This window comes from Oryctolagus cuniculus, chromosome 16 (genome assembly GCF_051225735.1).
Source record: "Oryctolagus cuniculus isolate XC-2025 breed Fujian yellow rabbit chromosome 16, ASM5122573v1, whole genome shotgun sequence".
Lineage (NCBI taxonomy): Eukaryota > Metazoa > Chordata > Mammalia > Lagomorpha > Leporidae > Oryctolagus > Oryctolagus cuniculus.
Genome location: NC_142882.1, coordinates 1,807,274 through 1,824,633, shown reverse-complemented (window position 1 = coordinate 1,824,633; position 17,360 = coordinate 1,807,274). Strand labels below are relative to the sequence as shown.

The following is a 17,360-nucleotide window of genomic DNA, read 5'->3' as shown; positions in this document are numbered from 1 at the left end:
TCCCTGCTGTGGGCTGGGACAGCAGTGGAGGACGGCTCAAGTCCTTGGGCCCCTGCACCCGCGTGGGAGACCCGGATGGAGCTCCTGGCTCCCTGGAACCCGCGTGGGAGACCCGGATGGAGCTCCTGGCTCCCTGGAACCCGCGTGGGGAGACCCGGATGGAGCTCCCGGCTCCCGACCTCAGCCTGGCCCAGCGCTGGCTGCTGTGGGCATTTGGGGAGTGGCCCAGCGGGTGGAAGAAGCAGAGCGAAGGACGGACAGTTCTAGAAGCCTGGGATGGCAGAATCTTCAATAGACTCAGCGCTGCAACCTCAGAGCCGTGAGGGCAGGAGACTCGGAATATTCTAGAATGCAAAGCCGTTGGCCCGCGGAGCCAGGCGGCAATTTCCAGCTGCCCCGTTTTACGGATGGGAACGCCGAGGCCGAGACAGGGCCGTCTCCGGCTGCGTCCTGACCCCGCCCCCGGTGCACGCGGGAGACCCCCAGGCCCCCGGCGCAGGCAGCGCCCAGCCCCCCTCTGGCAGCTGGGGACTCCGGTGCCAGCCCTCTGCAGCTGGGCTCCCGCCCTGCAGGGACCAGGGGGCCAATTAGCAGTTAGCAGCGGCGGGGCGCGGGTCCAGCTCCGCGCTCAGCTGCCGGAGGGGGCCTGGGGGCGCCCGCTGCTGGGGTCCCCTCGCCAGCTGAGCGCTTAGACCAGCAGCACCCGGGAGGCAGTTAGCGCTCGGAATGGGTGCTTTCTCTGGGCAAGGCTGGGGCGTTCCGGCTGGGGGGAGGGGGGCTTGTTTCCTGACACAGGGGGACCTGAGGTCAGCTCCTGGGGGCCGACGGCCCCCGTCTGTCAGTGGACTTGGCCGGAGGGGGGGGGCTCCGAGCCCAGGGAGCCAGGGGTATGAGGGTTCCACCCTCACTCGGGGGCTCCTAGGGAGGTCGAGGTTTGTGGCCCGGGGCGATGGAGGTGGCAGAGGGGACGATGAGGTTGGCGGAAAATGGGGATGCTTATTACGGGATGGCGGGGCGGAGCGTGTGCCTGGGGGTGATGGAGCCCCCGGCGGTGGTGCTGGGGTCCTTGAGGGCTATGCCTGGGCTCGTGATGAGCGCACCCCTTGGCGGTTACCCACAACCACCCAGGACAGGAACGATGAGCCGCGTTTTTCCAAAGAGGAATCGGGTCCCAAGCGGACACCAGCCCGGGCACCGCTGGGCGCGCACCTGCCCGAGACGGATTTTTCTCTGCCCCCCAACAGACGGGACCCCCAGCTTGCCCCGTCCGCGTGTCCTGCCCCCGCCCCCCGGGGACTCCTTTCCAGGCTGCAGGGGGCGGGGGACGTGGTCGCGGACCCCTAGGCGCGGGGGTCCTGCGGTGGTGGCCAAAGGCCCCAGGTCGCCGCGCAGAGGACGGACGGCTTCCCGCGCGCGCCCCGTGTGGCCGAGGCTCGCACTGCAGGAATCGCCGACCCCCGCCCCAAACCTGGCCGTGGGGGAGGCCGGTGGGCTGCGGAGCTGGGGGGCGGGGGCTGGAGACGGCGGCCCCTGCACGCAGGCTCTTCATGAACAGAGACCGAGCCCTGAGAGGTTCCCCCTGGATCCACACCACACACCCCCAGGAAACTACTGCAATGTCCCGTACCGAGCGCAGGGGCCCCCAGGGAGGACCAGAGTGGTTCCCCAGCCCAACACCTGTCCCCAGGCCCAGCCTTCCGGTCCCCATGCGCAGGGTCTCGGATGACCCAGGCCCTCTCCCAGCCTTCCGGTCCCCATGCGCAGGGTCTCGGATGACCCAGGCCCCTCTGCGTGGCCCAGACCACAAGTTCTGCAGAAGTCAGAAAAGGCGCCAGAAATTCGGGGAGACCCACAGGGGACCCCACTGCCCGGATCCCGCGGCCCCATGCCACAAGCGCCGAGCCGCCATCACAGTGAGAGCAGGGGGCGGGGAGGACGGAGGGGACAGCAGAGCTGAGAGCGCACCTGGGGCCCCCACACCCGCGGGCATGGCTGGAGGGGCCCACTGCCCCCCCCCCCGGGGTCAGGCCTGCAGGGTGGGTGGGGCAGGCAGAGGTCAGCTCTGGCTTCACCATTTCCCAAGGTTCCCTGTCACCTTGTGGTGACACCAGCTGGCCTGGCTCCCCTCCCCCACGCGGCTGTTTCCATGGGGACAGATGTCCTTCTGCGGCTCGGGCTGCGCTGTGGGCATGCGGGGGTGGGGCCGGCGAGGAGCCCCCGCCCCGCCCTCCTCCATTTCGCAGGCGTCTGCAGGTCCAGGTCCCACCCCCGCCCCGCCTCCCCAAAACACAGAGGCTGGAGACGCCCCTTGTTCCCGCCCCCCAGCCCCCCCAGAGGTCTCAGTGTCGCCAAGTGACCCCAGGAGCCAGGGGCATCCGGGACCAGGGCCCGGCCGGACACTCTCGGGCCATTTCACGGACAGAGAGGAGGCGGCACACGGAGACAACGGATTTATTTTCCCGGCTGGGGGAGGCCGCGGCCCCGGATCCCAGGGCCAGGCAGACCAGGTGGCTTGGCCCCAGGCGGGCAGCGAGTCCGTCCCTGTGTCCGTCCGTCCTCGCCCGCTCCGGCCCCCGGGCTGCTGGGCCCCGCGGCCTCGGGCAGGGGCTGGGGGCCCCCTCAGGGGGTCTGTGTGGCCACCGGGTACAACAGGGCCAGGTGCTCGGCGCCCTGCACGGGCAGCGGACGCGAGCTGTACCTCAGGACCAGCTCGGGGACGCTGGCGAAGGCACCACTGTGCTGGCCCAGCACGAACTGGTTGTCTCGGGTCCGCGCGAACTTCAGGTGCAGAAAACCCTGGCTGCTCCTGGGGCGGGGTGGAGGGCGGTGCTGAGCCCCCCCGCCGCGCGCGCCCGAGGCCACGCCCCCCGCCTGGGGCCACGCCCCCACGCCCTGCGCCCCGGGTTCCACTGCGGTGCGAGCCCCCAGCTCACTCGCGAACGCCAACACCGGCTGCGGCGGGCGCTCGTGGAAGCTCCCAGGGCCCCTCCTGGCTCACCCCGGACACCCCCAGGCTCGACCCCCCCCAGGTCGCCCTCCCGGCCTCCCAGGCGCTGTTCTCACCGCCATGGCCGCCCAGCCAGAAGGGAGCAGCGTCCAGACCCGAGCCTGCCTCCAAAGCCACCCTCCCGGTGCCGCCAGCACCAGCCCGGGAGCGACGGGGAGCCGGACACAGCGGCACGGGGCCAGGGTCTCAAACTCCCTCCCCCGCGCCAGAGCCACGCGGGGACCCTGGCCCCAGGCTGGACGCCCGGCCACGTCCTTGCACTTTCGGCGGAGACCTGGGACGCCTCATGCAAGGTCCCCATCTCCTGTCGGGCTTCCTGGTGTGTGTCGGGGGGCTCACTCTCACCCAGCTCTTGAGACCCCCGCCCACCAGCCCCGAAGCCCCGCCCCCAGCCTGGAAAACCCTGCCCACTGGGCTGCTGGGGCCACGCCCCCTGCCCCCGCCCAGTGACCAGGACGCCCTGGCCGGCAGCCTCACCTCAGGGACAGCGAGCAGTCCTGGGGGCTGGTCTCGCTGAGCCGCACGAGGTAGCTGCCTTCCTTACAGAGCGACAGGCGGGTCTCGGCATCCGACCGGCTCAGGGGGCCGTGAAACCACCTGGGACGTCGGGGGCGGTGACTCAGGAAGGTCCCCCGCCCCGGGGCGCATCCTGGGGGCGTGGCCAGGCGCGGCAGGCGCAGACCCCTGCGACACCCCAGGAGCACCTGCCTGGGCTGGGGGGGGCATCGCCCAGGGAAGGAACTTGGCGCCCCGGCCTCGGCGTCAGCTCGCGCCGCCTCGCCGATGGCTGCCGCGGGCCCGGGGCGCTGGGAGCTCCCAGGCTGCGGGCGGCAGGTGCCCCTGCACCCAGCTCAGGGTGCCCGCCCCAGCACCCCGCCCCCACGTTCCCAGAGCTGGAGCCCGGCCCTGCGGAGGTGGGATTCGAACCCAGCACCCGACACCAGAGCGAGACACAAGCTTCCGCTTGGAGAAGTGGGTGAGGGGAGTGCGTGAGCCCGCCCCTGCAGCTCCAGCGTCCGCACTCACGGCTGCCTCTCCAGGGGCACGGCCGGGTCCACGCGCTCTGCGGGCTGGGGGCTTCTGGGCGGGGGTCTGCGCAGCTCCTTGGCCGCGCCTGCTGTCAGCTCCCACTCGGGGCTGTCGAACTGCACTGGGGGCGCGGAGGGGAGGGAAGGTCAGTCAGGGAAGAGTTAAAACAGCCCTCCCTCATGGGGGCGGGGCAGACCAGCCAATGGGATTTCAGCAGGAGGGCGGTACCAGCTAGAGTCAACCTATTACAGCCTAGATGAGGAGGAGCTAGTCTAAGGCTGGGACAGGATTGGCTTCCAGAAGAAGGGGCGTGGCCACGGAAGGGGCGTGGCAGCGCCGCAAATCAGAGGGCAGGGGGCGTGGCTAGAGGGGTGGAGTGAGTTTCCACCGCGGGCCCCACCCTGAGAGTCCAGTGTCACAGGCGAGACCAAGACTCAGGGAGGTCCAGCGGCGCCAGCCCAGTCCGGGGCGACCTCTCCCTGCACCACGTGGGCAGAGTTCTCCGCTGAGAAAGTCTTCCTGGCCATCGGTCACTCACACTCTAGCAAGAATTAACACAAGTGGCTGGCGATTGGGGGCTACTCTGGAGGTCAAAACAGGGGACCCAGCAGGGGGCCCTCGGGGGTCAGCGCCCGGGGCGCAGGGCACCTGCGAACGCCCTGGAGATGTGGCCTTTCTTCCACTCCCACGGCTGGTCGTACTCGTCGGCCGGCCGCTCGTCCTCCTGGGGCAGCCGGCTCTGCCCGGGCTTCTGCTCGGCCGCGGGCCCGTCCCCCGCTTCTCCATCCCCGTCTTCTTCGTAGGGAGTGTCGTACAGCTGCACCGCCCTGCTCGGCACATCTGGGAGGCCAGGGACACCGTCACCTCCCCCGTCCCCCGCGGGACGCCCTCGCCGCCCCCGTGCGCTGCCTGCTCACCGCTGGCCACCCGCTGGGCATCGTAGGGCTCCATGTAGCCGTCGTCCGGGGGTGGCGGGTGAGGCTGAGCGTCGAAGGGGTCTGAGTACTCAGTGTCGGCTTCCGGCTGCGGAGAGAAGGAGGCGGAGCCACCGGGCCTGGGTCGGCCTGGCTGATCTCACACCCTTGGCCCATGGGACACGGCTTCGCCTGTGGGCAGGCAGGGGCGCCCGGCACAGACACCCGTCAGTAATCCGTTTCCCGGGTGCCCCTCTGTCCTAGGCAGCTTAGGTGCACCTGCTGGGAACTGAGGGCCTGCGTGGTGCCCCGAGGAAGCGGGGGGGGGGGGGGGTTCCGCGGTGCCACCAGGCGGGGGGGGCCCAGCCCCAGGGTCTCACAAACACCGGACGCCTCCACGCCCAGATCTGGGGCCACAGCTTGGCCCCGGCCCCCGCCCCCACCCCCCCCGGCCACGCACCTCCTCCTCGGGGCTGCCCAGCAAGGCCTTGGCCCTGGCCATGTCGGCCGCCTCCACCTTGATGAGCCGGTGCTTGGGGGAGTTGCACTTGGCCTCGCTGAGGCCGGCAGGGTCCGGCTCCGCGCGGCTCCCGGCGGCGTCCTCATAGGGGTCCTCGAAGTCCAGGTCCCGCTGCTGGCGGTAGGCCCTCAGCGCCTCGCTCTCCGCGTAGTCGGGGCTGGGCGGCTGCGGCGGGGGCCTCCGGCCCCCAGGCTCAGGTAGTCCCTGAGCCACTTGGCCATGGGGGCGCTGCAGGGGGACCACGGGTGTTTCCTGGGTCCACTTCCCAGGGCGGGGAGGAGGAGGGGGAGGAGAAAGAGGGAGAGGAAGAGGAGGAGGAGGGGGAGGAGGGGAGGATGGAGGAGGACAAGGAGGAGGGGGAACAGAAGAGGAGGAGGGGAGGAGGGGAAGAGGAGAGGGAGGGGGAGGAGGGGGAGGGGGAGCAAGAAGAGGAGGAGGAGAGGAGGGGGAGGAGGGAGGAGGAGGAGGACGAGGAGGAGGGGGAGCAGAAGAGGAGGAGGAGGAGGGGGAGGAGGAGGGGGAAGAGGGGGGAGCAGAGGAGGAGGGGGGAGAAGGGGGGGCAAGAGGAGGAGGAGGAGAGGAGGGGGATGAGGGGGAGGAGGAAGAGGAGGGGGAGGAGGAAGAGGAGGAGGCGGGGGAGGAGGGAGAAGAGGGAGGAGGAGGGGGAGGAGGGGGAGGAGAGGGGGAGGAAGAGGAGGAGGGGAGGAGGAGGTGAGGAGGAAGAGGGGGATGGGGAAGAGAGGGAGGAGGAAGAGGAGGAGGGGGAGGGGGAGGAAGGGGAGGAGGGGAGGAGGAAGGGAAGAAGGAGGAGGGGGAGGAAGGGGAGGAGGGGAGAAGAGGAGGAGGGGAAGGAGGAGGGGAGGAGGAGGGGAAGGAGGAGGAAGAGGAGGGAGAAAGAAGAGGAGAAGAGGGGGGAGGAGGGAGAAGAGGAGGATGAGGAGGAAGAGGAGGAGGAGGGGAGGAGGAGGGGAAGAGGAGGGGAGGAGGAGGAGGGGAGGAGGAGAAGGGGAGGAGGAAGAGGAGGAGGAGGTGGAGGAAGAAGAGGAGGAGGGAGAAGAGGAGGAGGAGGAGGAAGAGGAGGAGGAGGGGGAGGAGGAAGAGTGGGGAGGAGGAGGTGAGGAGGACGAGGAGAAAGAGGAGGAGAGAGAAGAGGAGGAGGAGGCGGAGGAAGAGGAGGACGAGGGGGAGGAGGAAGAGGAGGAGGGGAGGAGGAGGAGGGGGAGGAGGAGGAAAGGGTTGGAGGAAGAAGAGGAGGAGGGGGAGGAGAAAGAGGAGGGGGAGGGGGAAGAGGGGGGAGGAGGGAGAAGAGGAGGACGAGGAGGAAGAGGAGGAGGAAGAGGAGGAGGGGGAGGAGGAAGAGGAGGAGGAGGGGAGGAGGAAGAGGAGGAGGGGGAGGAAGAAGAGGAGGAGGGAGGAGGAGGGGAGGAGGAGAAGGGGAGGAGGAAGAGGAGGAGGTGGAGGAAGAAGAGGAGGAGGGAGAAGAGGAGGAGGAGGGGGAGGAAGAGGAGGAGGAGGGGGAGGAGGGGAGGACGAGGAGGAAGAGGAGGAGGGGGAGGAGGGGAGGGAGGAGGGAGAGGAGGGGAGGGGAGAGGGTCAGGTGCGCCCTTGGGCTGGGCTCAGCTGGCTGAGGGCAGGGAAGGTGTGAGTGGGAGAGGAAGGGGGTGCAGAGGGGCGCGGGGAGGAAGCCCACCTTAGCCTGGCTCCGACAGGGCCGCGGGGTTGCGGGCAGGCGCGGGTCCTGCGGACTTTCCGCGGGCAGCACGGGCTCCCGGCGCCTCCGGGAAGCTCCGGGCTCCGGGGTAGGGGACAACGCCGCCGCGGGACGCCCGGGGTCTCAGCGCCGCCGCCGGGCTCCCCCAGGGCGCGGGCGCGGCGCGCAAAGTTGGGCCGCGGGGACCGTGACCCCGGCGGGGCGCATCCTTTGTGGCGCGGCTCTCCGCGCCTAGGGGAGCCCCAGGCCCGCGACCCCCGGCCCGGCCGCCGGCACAAAGGAAAATAAAAACCCTCGTCCAATCCCCCGGCCCGCTGTCGGCCGCCGCCGGCGCGCCTCCGGAGGGGGCGCTTTGGGGAGGGGGCGCGCAGGCGGCCCCCCACCTCCGCTTCGGCGGCCTCTCCCGCCTTCCCCTCCCCCGCTCGCCCCCTCGGAGGTGACGGAGACCTTCAGCTGCTCCGGGAGGGAGGGGCTGCCCGCCGAGCGGCGGGGGCGGGGGGCGCGGCCGCCGACCCGGAGGACCGAGCCGGGTCGGAACGCGCGCGCAGCGCGGGAGTGGGATCGCCGGGGCTGGTCCAGCTCGCAGCGCCGGAGGCGCAGGGAAGGGAGGGGGAGAGGGGCTGGGAAATGGGGGTGGGGGGCTGGACTTGACCGGGAGAAGGGGTGCGACTGACCAGCAGAGGGGGCGAGAGCGACCGCTGTCGGCGGCGCACTGCCCAGTGTGGCAATGGCCGCAGGCAGGGTCACGGCTAACACTGGCCTGCTCTCAGCCCCGGGGCGGGCTCGCGGCGCCGTGGGGGAGGGGCGGGCAGCTGGCCCGGGCGCCTGAGATGGTATCTGTGCATCTGTCCCTTTGTGGCTGCTGGGGGAGGGGGGTCCCGCGCGCCCTGGCTGCAGCTGCTCGGGGACCCTCAGGGGACGCGGTCTGGGGGGCCTGCAGAGGGCAGGGGGCTGCCGGCCAGTGCCGGGAAAGCCAGATCTTTGCCTAATTCCTCTAATGACTGGTGCTACAGAAGGGAGGGGTGGGGGGTGAGGGGCCAGCATCCCCGTCCCCAAGAGGACAGGGAGAGGGCAGAATGGGGGGGGCCCAGGGCAGAGCTTCGGGGAGCGAGTGGGCCCCCCACTTCACGGAGCGGTACACTGAGGCACAGAGCGAGGCCGGCCCCACTAGGAGCCATCTCCATCAGCAGCTCATTTGTCCCTGGGGTCTCCGGTGGAAGCAGCCCCCCGCCGCTGGCCCCACTTCCCGGGTGGGGAGACTGAGGCCCCGGCCGACCAGCAGGGGTCCCGCCGCGTCTGAGGCCCGCGGTGCCCGGGGACCCCCAGGAGCTGGCAGGTGCCCGTCGTGTGCGGGGGTGGGTGCGCGCGCCGGCGGTATAAATATTTGAACGCGCCGGAGCCGCCGCGCGCGCGGCAAGAATGGCAATCAGGTGCCCGCGGGCGGAATCAAACGCCGTTTGACTTTGCGGGGCGCCCCCGCCGAGCCCAGCGGCGCGGGGAGCGGTGGGGGAGGGTCGGCCACAGGCGCGGGCGGAGGTCCCCGGAGTCCGCGCGTGACCTCTGGCGCCTCCGGTGGGCGAGGGGGCGCCGGAGGGTACAGGACAGGCAGGGGCAGCTCTTGGGGTCTGCCCCAGGGCGGGGGTCCCTGGCTGGGGCTGCGCCCGCTCTCTGTCCTGGGGCCCCGGTGGCAGCAGAGGCACCAGGACGGCCAGGACAGAGGTGGTGGCCCATCACCCGCTGGGCAGACCCCACCCCCTTGTTAAAGGGACAGTCTGATGGCAGAGCCGTGTTCTTGCCCCCTGGAGCTCGCAATCTGAGGAAGGGGACATGAGGGGACCTCCAGGGACCCCCTGCCTAACACAGGAGGCGTGATCCTGTCCTAAGAGCCCCGTCTGATGGAGGTGACCATGCCTGCTGCCAGGGCTCCCAGTCTAACGGAGGAGGCACAGCTCTAACTTCCAGGGTCCCAGGGTGACGGGGGAGGCACATTCCAAACTTCAAGAGCCCCCAGTCTAATGGAGGAGACATACATCTGTTTTAGGGGCCCCTAGTCTGACGGGGAGGTGCGGGGAGGGTGGTGACCCCAGGTGGGTGGAGCCTTGGAACCCAGGTCCTGCCTCGCTCACCAGGCAGCCCCCCATCTGTCAGAGGGGCAGGTGCCTGGGCCGGGGTAGGCGTGTGGGAGGGGCTTTTCTCCTTTGTGAGAAGTGGGGGCTGCGAGAGGGGCCACCCCCAACCCTCCCCCACCACAGATGAGCTCGCAGCTGGGCGGCCCAGGGGAGCTGATGGAGGCGCTCCTGGATGAGGCCTGACAGCTGGGGGGGGGGGGGGCGGCGGCAGGCTGGGGGAGGGGCAGGCTCCCTCCTCAGCTCCAGGAACCCCCAGAAGGGAGCTGGGGCCAGGACAGACTGAGTTTTGTGTTTTTGTTTTTGACAGGCAGAGTGGATAGTGAGAAAGAGAGACAGAAAGAAAGGTCTTCCTTTGCCGTTGGTTCACCCTCCAATGGCCGCCGCGGCCGGCGCTGCGCTGATCCGATGGCAGGAGCCAGGTGCTTCTCCTGGTCTCCCATGGGGTGCAGGGCCCAAGCACCTGGGCCATCCTCCACTGCACTCCCGGGCCACAGCAGAGAGCTGGCCTGGAAGAGGGGCAACCGGGACAGAATCCGGCACCCGACTGGGACTAGAACCCGGGGTGCCGGCGCCGCAGCTCACTAGGCTAATCCTCCGCCTGCGGCGCCGGCAAAGACTGAGTTCTGATCTCCCGGGAGATGCCGGCGCCGAGCACGCGCACACCCCTGCCCCGGACCGTGCCGGCCAGCACCTCTGGGGGCTCCCCCTCCCCGCTGTCAGGCCTGGGGGGCTCATACCCCACACGCCTCCCGGGGACACCGCTGGTGGAGGCCCCCCGCACCCATGCTGCCCCCTCTGCTGGCTTCAGGGAACCAGGCTGGGGGGGGGCGCTGTGGCCCCGCCTCCGGCGCCTGGGGGGCCCCAGTGCCCCGCCCCTGTCCCCCACGGGAGACCCGGATGGAGCCCCAGGCCCCGGCTTGGCGCTGCAGGCACTGCCTCTCCTACCCGCCCTCCCGCATTTGACACAGCGGCCGCGGGTCCCCCTCGTTACCCGAGTTTGTGCAAAGTGAAGTTTATTTGGACGCAAAAACTGCTTCTGAAGTGTTCGCAGCGTTTACACAGTGCGCATGACTTTTCTTTTTTTTTTTTTTTGCGAGGTAGACAGAGAGCTCCGACCCGCGGATTCCCTCCCCAGGTGCCCGCAGTGGCCAGGAGCTCCATCCGGGTCTCCCGTGTGGGTGCGGGGCCCCCCCGGGCTGCCTCCCAGGGGCAGCAGCGGGGAGCTGGGGCTCGAACCCGGGCAGTTGGATGTGGGAGGAGCTGCGGGCGCCGTAACCACGGTAACGAAGCCAGCACTGCCCGCCCCGCCCCACAGCCGAGGGTGGGAGGGGCTCACCTCTCAAGGCCCCGCCCCCCGGATGGAAAGAAGGGGTGGGGTCGCCAGGAGAGGCCCCGAGCTCCGTGTTCTCGCTGCTGGAGTCTGACCCTCGGGTCCCCTGGTCGCCGAGGGGCCGCTGCCGGATGCGGGCGAGGATGGCGGCGGCCCAGGCCTCCCCCCGCCCGTGCCAGCCCCCGCAGGGCCCCGCTGGCCCCTGGTCCGAGCAAGGCTGCCCGTGGGCCAGCGGCCAGGCCCTCGGCGAGGCACCCACGGAAGCGACTGTGCCCGGCCGCCGGGCGGGTTCCTGTGATGCGTTCCAGAAAGCTCTGTGGGGGGCAGGGTGGCGCCAACCTGATGGGCGGGCTCGCTCCCGGGCCCACCCACACTTCCCGCTCAGCAGCCGGGCCGGGGTCCCGGGTGGGGCTCAGCTGCTGTCCTCGCTGTCCGAGTAGGCGCCCAGCAGGCTCAGGGAGGAGGGGCGGGGCGCGGGCGGGGCCGGTGCGGCTGCGGGCAGAGGGGAGGGTTGAGACCCCCGACCAGAGGGGGCGGCGCGCAGCCCCGGCTCCACCCTGCGCCTGACACTCGGCCGAGGCCCACCCGCCCAGGGTCTGGGCCCCATCACCCCCATTTTACAGGACAGGAAGCTGAGGCCCAGAGGGTGGGTGCCCTGGCCCTGGCTATGGAACTAGTGGAGGTGCGGGTGGGGGTGAGGGTCGCACCCGAGTCGCCGGGCTAAGACCCTGACCCTCTGTCCCCCGGGCTCGGGGAGGGCACACGGAGACCACCAGCTCCACACGCCGGGAACTCTGCGCCTGTGCACAAAGCGCCCTGGGACCCGAGCGCCCCCAGCCCCGGCCCCTCCGCCCGCCTGCGGGAGGCTCTGCTGCCCCCTGGCGGCCGCGGGCGGCACCGCGCTCCCCCGGGGCACTGACCTGGGCCGGGGGCCGCGGGGCCGCCCGCCGCGGGGCCGCCCTCGGGATCCGTCCTCGGCTTCTTCACCACCACCAGGCCGGACAGCTGCGCCTTGCGGCTGCCACCGCCCGCCTTCCTCTTGCCCTGCGGGTGCCGGACGCGTGTGGCCCATCGGTGCCGCCCGCCTCGCCTGCTGCCCACCGCCCGGGGCTCGGCCGGGTCCTCCCGTGACCACGCGGGCTCTCCCTGCCACGCCCCCACCACGCCCCCCCCAACCCGAGCGCCTACTCGGTGCCCCGGGGGAGCCCGGCCCCCGCCACGGCCGGCCCGGAGCCAGCAGGTGGGGGGGTCACTGTGCCTCTCAAATAAAAAGGGGGTGGGCTTCCAGGCTGCCGCTGCCGCAGGGCCCGCCCTGGCCGGGTAGCTGTAATAAAGCTTTATTGGCACAAGCCACACCCCCGGGTCACACACTGGGCTCTGAGCTCAGGGTCGGGCGGGCTGCCCCTGCCCCCGCCCCCACATAACCCCTCACCTCCTCCAGGATGGCCGTGGGGCTGGGCCGGGGCGCCGGCCGCGGCGGGGCGGGGGCCGTGTCCTCCTCCGAGTCGGAGTCCTCCAGCAGCCGGCGCCTCTGGGCTTCCTCCAGCAGGGCCCTGGGGGAGGGGCGTCTGTGTGGGCTAGAGCGGGCCGGGGGCTCCCCCGCGGGTGGCAGGTGCACAGCCCTGGGTCGCTCACTGCCGCCTGAACCGGGGGCTCCCAACCACTGAGGGAACCGCGGCCCGGCCCAGGTCGGGTGGGGGAGGGGGAGGGGAGGGCGGCGCCGCCCCCCCCAGTCCTGCCCATCCACGCGGCCCTGGGAGGAGGGGCCGGGGGCGGGGCTGGGGAACCAGAGCCCCGCCCCGCCCACTCACGCCGTCCCGCGCGTCCCCCGCCCCCACTCACGCCGTCCCGCGCGTCCTCCCCCCCACTCACGCCGTCCCGCGCGTCCTCCCCCCCCACTCATGCTGTCCCGCGCGTCCTCCCCCCCCTCACGCCGTCCCGCGCGTCCTCCCCCCCCCACTCACGCCGTCCCGCGCGTCCTCCCCCCCCACTCACGCCCTCCCGCGCGTCCTCCCCCCCCACTCACGCCGTCCCGCGCGTCCTCCCCCCCCACTCACGCCGTCCCGCGCGTCCTCCCCCCCCACTCACGCCGTCCCGCGCGTCCTCCCCCCCACTCACGCCGTCCCGCGCGTCCCCCGCCCCCACTCACGCCGTCCCGCGCGTCCCCCCCACTCACGCCGTCCCGCGCGTCCTCCCCCCCACTCACGCCGTCCCGCGCGTCCTCCCCCCCCACTCACGCCGTCCCGCGCGTCCTCCCCCCCCACTCACGCTGTCCCGCGCGTCCTCCCCCCCCACTCACGCCCTCCCGCGCGTCCTCCCCCCCACTCACGCCGTCCTGCGCGTCCTCCCCCCCCACTCACGCTGTCCCGCGCGTCCTCCCCCTACTCACGCCGTCCCGCGCGTCCTCCCCCACTCACGCCCTCCCGCGCGTCCTCCCCCCCACTCACGCCGTCCTGCGCGTCCTCCCCCCCCTACTCACGCCGTCCCGCGCGTCCTCCCCCACTCACGCCCTCCCGCGCGTCCTCCCCCCCACTCACGCCCTCCCGCGCGTCCCCCCCACTCACGCCGTCCCGCGCGCCCCCCCCACTCACGCCGTCTCGCGCGCGTCCTCCTCCTGCTCGCGCTGCCGCCGCTCGTCCTCGGACAGGCGGTGCAGGCGCAGCATGGCCTCGAAGTCCACGCAGGCCTGGCGCTGGTTCAGGTCCTGCAGGTCCTGCAGGTTCTCCAGGGCCTGCATCTCCAGCTTCGAGTCCTTGGTGCGGTTCTCCAGCACCTGGCGGCGGGCGCGGGCGTGGGCGGGCGGCTCAGGCCGGGCCCCTCCCGCACACCCCCGCACCCCCACCCCCACCCGGGCTCCACGGCGGGCGGCTCAGGCGCGGCCGGGCTCCCACCCTCGCTGGGACGCGGAGGCTGCGCGGGGTCCCGTGTGCAGGTCTGGGGGGCGGGGTCTCAGCTGTGGGGTCTCGGGGGCGGGGACCGGGGGCGGGGTCTCAGCTGAGGGGTCTCGGGGCGGGGACCGGGGGCGGGGTCTCGGGGGCGGGGTCCCGTGTGCAGGTCCCGGGGCGGGGTCTCAGCTGTGGGGTCCGGGGGGGCGGGGTCTCAGGGCGGGGCCCGGGGGCGGGTGGCAGGTCGGGGCCCGGGGGCGGGGTCTCGGGGGCGGGGTCCGGGGGCAGGGACCGGGGGCGGGTGGCAGGTCGGGGCCCGGGGTGGGGTCTCGGGGGCGGGGTCCCGTGTGCAGGTCCGGGGCGGGTGGCAGGTCGGGCCCGGGGGCGGGGTCTCGGGGGCGGGGTCCGGGGGCGGGGCCCGGGGGCGGGTCGCAGGTCGGGCCTGGGGGCGGGGTCTCGGGGGCGGGGTCCGGGGGCGGGGACCGGGGGCGGGTGGCAGGTCGGGCCCGGGGGCCCCCACCTTCATGGGGTTGTTGAGCTCCTCGTCCTCCCGCTCGCGCTGCAGCCGCCGCTCCTCCTCCTCCAGCAGCTTCTCCGCCTGGAAGTTGCGGGAGGCGCCGTGCTCCATGCTGTAGTCCGTGTTCTCGGGGTCGGTCTGCGGGGGCGGGCGGCGGGTCAGCGCGGGCCAGGGCCCTGCGCCCCCCACGGTCCGTGCTCTCGGGGTCGGTCTGCGGGCCGGGGCCCTGCGCACCCTCGCACCCTCGGCACAGACCGACCCCGGCCCACCGCCTCGCTATCAGAGGGAGGGAGAGAGAGAGGGAGAGAGGGAGGGAGGGAGGGAGGGAGGGAGGGAGGGAGGGAGTGAGTGCGAGAGGGAGGGGGGAGGGAGTGCGAGAGGGAGGGGGGAGGGAGTGCGAGAGGGAGGGGGGAGGGAGTGCGAGCTGCCGTCCACTGATGGCTCCCGGAGCGCAGGGGCCGGCCGGGCGGGGCCTCCCGGGAGCGCAGGGCCCAGGCACTCAGTCCAGGCCCCAGTGCGGGACTGGGGTCTCCGCGGTGGGCTGGGCCCCGCCCGCGCCGTGCCCTCGGCAATGCAGGCCTCAAAGCCCGGAATGAACAAAGCGGCCGCCGTCCGCCCGCTGGACCGGCTAGACCGAACCCGGCGCACGGGCGGCGGAGCGCTACGCGGCCGGTAGCAGGAGCCAGGCGCGGGCACGACCGCCGCCCCCCCAGGGGGCTCCACAGCACGGGAGGAGGGCGCGGGGCGCGGGGCGCGGGGCGCGGGGCCGGGAATGTTCTGGAACCCCTGGGGAGGGCGGTGGCTGAGTGGTTTATAAAAGAATTCAAGAGACGTACTCAGCTTGCTGTCATCCAACCTAATCATGCCTTCTAAGAGAAACGACATTTCCGACAAAGCAGGGCCCAGGGGCGGCCTCCCCCTACCCGGCCAAGCCCCGCCCAGGCCGGCCCCGCCCCACACCCCTGGCCCCGCCCGTTCAGGCCGGCCCCGCCCCCACGTTCCAGCTCCACCCAGGTTCCGCCCCCGCCCAGGCCAACCCACAGCCTGGCCCTGCCCAGGCCCCGCCCCCACACCCCAGGCCCGCCCCACACAGCTACAGCCCTGCCCAGGCCCCGCCCCCACACCCAGGCCCACCCCACACAGCTACAGCCCTGCCCAGGCCCCGCCCCCACACCCAGGCCCACCCCACACAGCTATAGCCCTGCCCAGGCCCCGCCCTTGCCCAAGCCCAGCCCTGCCCAGCACCTCCCCATTACCCCTCACAGGCTGGCTCCGCCCCCATACCCCAGCCCCGCCCCATCCCACCCCCAATCCCCACCCGCCCAGGACAGCCTCCCCCATCTAGGCCCCGCCCCCGCCAGGCCCCGCCCCCGCCAGGCCCCGCCCCCACGCCGGCCCGCCCACCTTGAAGGTGATCTCGGCCAGGCAGCGCGTGCACTTGATGTGGAAGCGGAAGATGAGCAGCCCCGGCCCCGCCCACCTCAGGCCCCGCCCCGCCCCCGCCCCCACCAGGCCCCGCCCCACGCCAGCCCCGCCCACCTTGAAGGTGATCTCGGCCAGGCAGCGCGTGCACTTGATGTAGAAGCGGAAGATGGGCAGCCCCAGGTAGGCCTCGTTCTGCACCGTCTCCTTGCGCGCGTTGAACTTCTTGCCCTTGTAGATGTACTCGCCGCACGTCTTGCAGCTGCGGGAGCGGGAGGCGGCTCGGTCGCTCCGGCCCCGACCCCGCGGGACCCCCGCCCCCCACGCGAGGCCGAGGGTCCGGGGTCTGCGGGGCTCGGGGCGCTCCGGGGACCCCGCTCCCCTCCAGGCCCCGGCGGGGTCTGCGGGGGCGCTGTGGCCGCCTCGGCCGGGCAGGACGCAGGGACGCGCGGGGCAGGGGCAGGGGTGCGGGCGCGCGCGGCAGGTGCAGGGGTGCGGGCGCGCGGGGCAGGTGCAGGGATGTGGGGCAGCGCGCGGCAGGTGCAGGGATGCGGGGCAGCGCGCAGCAGGTGCAGGGGTGCGGGCGCGCGGCAGGTGCAGGGGTGCAGGCGCGCGGGGCAGGTGCAGGGATGCGGGCGTGCACGGCAGGTGCAGGGGTGCGGGCGCGCGGGGCAGGTGCAGGGATGCGGGCCCGCAGCAGGTGGAGGGATGCGGGCGCGGGGCAGGCGCAGGGGTGCGGGCGCGGGGGCTCACCGCATGTTGAAGGGCGCCATGAGCCGCACCACGTACTGCCGGTCCTTGGGCAGCTTGAGCTTGGGGATCTTGGACGGGTCGAAGTCGGGCGGGTAGTATTTCTGCGGGGAGAGGCGAGGCCGCGTCAGGGCGCTGCGGGGAGACCCCGCCCCGGGCCCCAGGGGCGCCAAGCACCCAGACCCCCAGCGGGGCGCTTGGCACAAAACCGCACCCGAGGCCGCCGTACCAGCGAGCAGCGGGCGCCGGGCACGGGCAGAACCTGGCAGCCGGGTGACGGGGCGGGGAGACCCCATCCGATGCCCGGGGAAGACAGCACCGATGCTCGGAGCACCCGCTAGGCGCCCAGCACCACGAAGGGCAGCTAACTCCCTCCCGCCCAGGAATGCGCGCTAAGGTTCCAGGAGACGGGGAACAATGTACCCATTTCACAGAAGGGGAAACTGAGGCCCGCCACTCAGGATCCGGACACACGGACGGGACTCAGGGCGGCCGGGGTGGGAGCTTGGGCTCTTCCCTGACTTTCCGCTTGGCAGGGGCTGGACAACCAGGAGGGGTCTTCCAACTACAGAACCCAAGACCCAGGCATAAACTTTACGCCAAGGAACGCGATTGGGTAAAGAACCCCCCAGTGGGCGGGGCTTCGTAGAATACCGCCCCTGACTGTGACGTTGTGCAACAGGCGGGGCAATGTCGTGAGGAAGCCCCGCCCCCGTGGGCAGCCATTGGAAAGTTGGCTCCGTGAAACACAACTGCGCTAAATGATTGGGTGCGTCCTCCTAGTCCCGCCCCCAATAGGTGATAAACTGCCCATCCCGGAAGCGGCGGATTCGCGAAGGCCCACCCCTCAGGGAAGGCGATTGGGCGGAGCCTTGGAGCCCCGCCTTCCGGAAGGCCGTTGAGAGAGAATGAGATTTCAGGAGGAACTCGCGCGAGCCCTGACTCTCCCGCAGCTCCGATATACTCCGCCCCGGCTAGAAACGCACAGTCGCCCAGTACTTACGTTTAAAACTTTTCGCTCCGACATCTTTGCGTCCTACGGGTCTCCCAAGCACGAGGGACCTGGTTAGACTCGGTGTAAACGGGTGCGTCTCCGTCCGTTCCCTGTACTTCCGTTATCGTCACTTCCTCTAGGCGCTTATTGGC

At 72.0% G+C, this 17,360-nt stretch overlaps 2 protein-coding genes across 3 annotated transcripts; both read right to left on the bottom strand.

The window, feature by feature from the left end:
• Nucleotides 1-2,425: 2,425 nt before the first annotated feature.
• SHD (Src homology 2 domain containing transforming protein D) lies at nucleotides 2,426-7,304 on the bottom strand. Of its 2 annotated transcripts, XM_070058646.2 has the most exons (7): nucleotides 7,161-7,304; nucleotides 5,411-5,698; nucleotides 4,954-5,059; nucleotides 4,685-4,876; nucleotides 4,034-4,157; nucleotides 3,485-3,604; nucleotides 2,426-2,806 (listed from the first exon to the last, which is right to left on the bottom strand). In XM_070058646.2, the coding sequence occupies exons 2-7, from the start codon at nucleotides 5,450-5,452 to the stop codon at nucleotides 2,620-2,622; spliced, it is 771 nt and encodes a 256-aa protein (XP_069914747.2). In that variant the 5' UTR covers nucleotides 5,453-5,698; nucleotides 7,161-7,304; the 3' UTR covers nucleotides 2,426-2,619. The 2 variants fall into 2 exon arrangements, with proteins under 2 accessions (XP_069914747.2, XP_089171430.1); XM_089315304.1 differs by lacking the exon at nucleotides 7,161-7,304 and having other exon boundaries at nucleotides 5,411-5,669.
• A 3,002-nt stretch (nucleotides 7,305-10,306) lies between these two features.
• On the bottom strand, nucleotides 10,307-17,360 carry YJU2 (YJU2 splicing factor homolog). The gene is made up of 8 exons (XM_070058648.2): nucleotides 17,218-17,360; nucleotides 16,218-16,318; nucleotides 15,582-15,726; nucleotides 14,046-14,180; nucleotides 13,232-13,413; nucleotides 12,073-12,193; nucleotides 11,561-11,684; nucleotides 10,307-11,132 (listed from the first exon to the last, which is right to left on the bottom strand). Exons 1-8 carry the CDS (start codon nucleotides 17,239-17,241, stop codon nucleotides 11,053-11,055), a joined length of 912 nt encoding a protein of 303 aa, XP_069914749.2. The 5' UTR covers nucleotides 17,242-17,360; the 3' UTR covers nucleotides 10,307-11,052.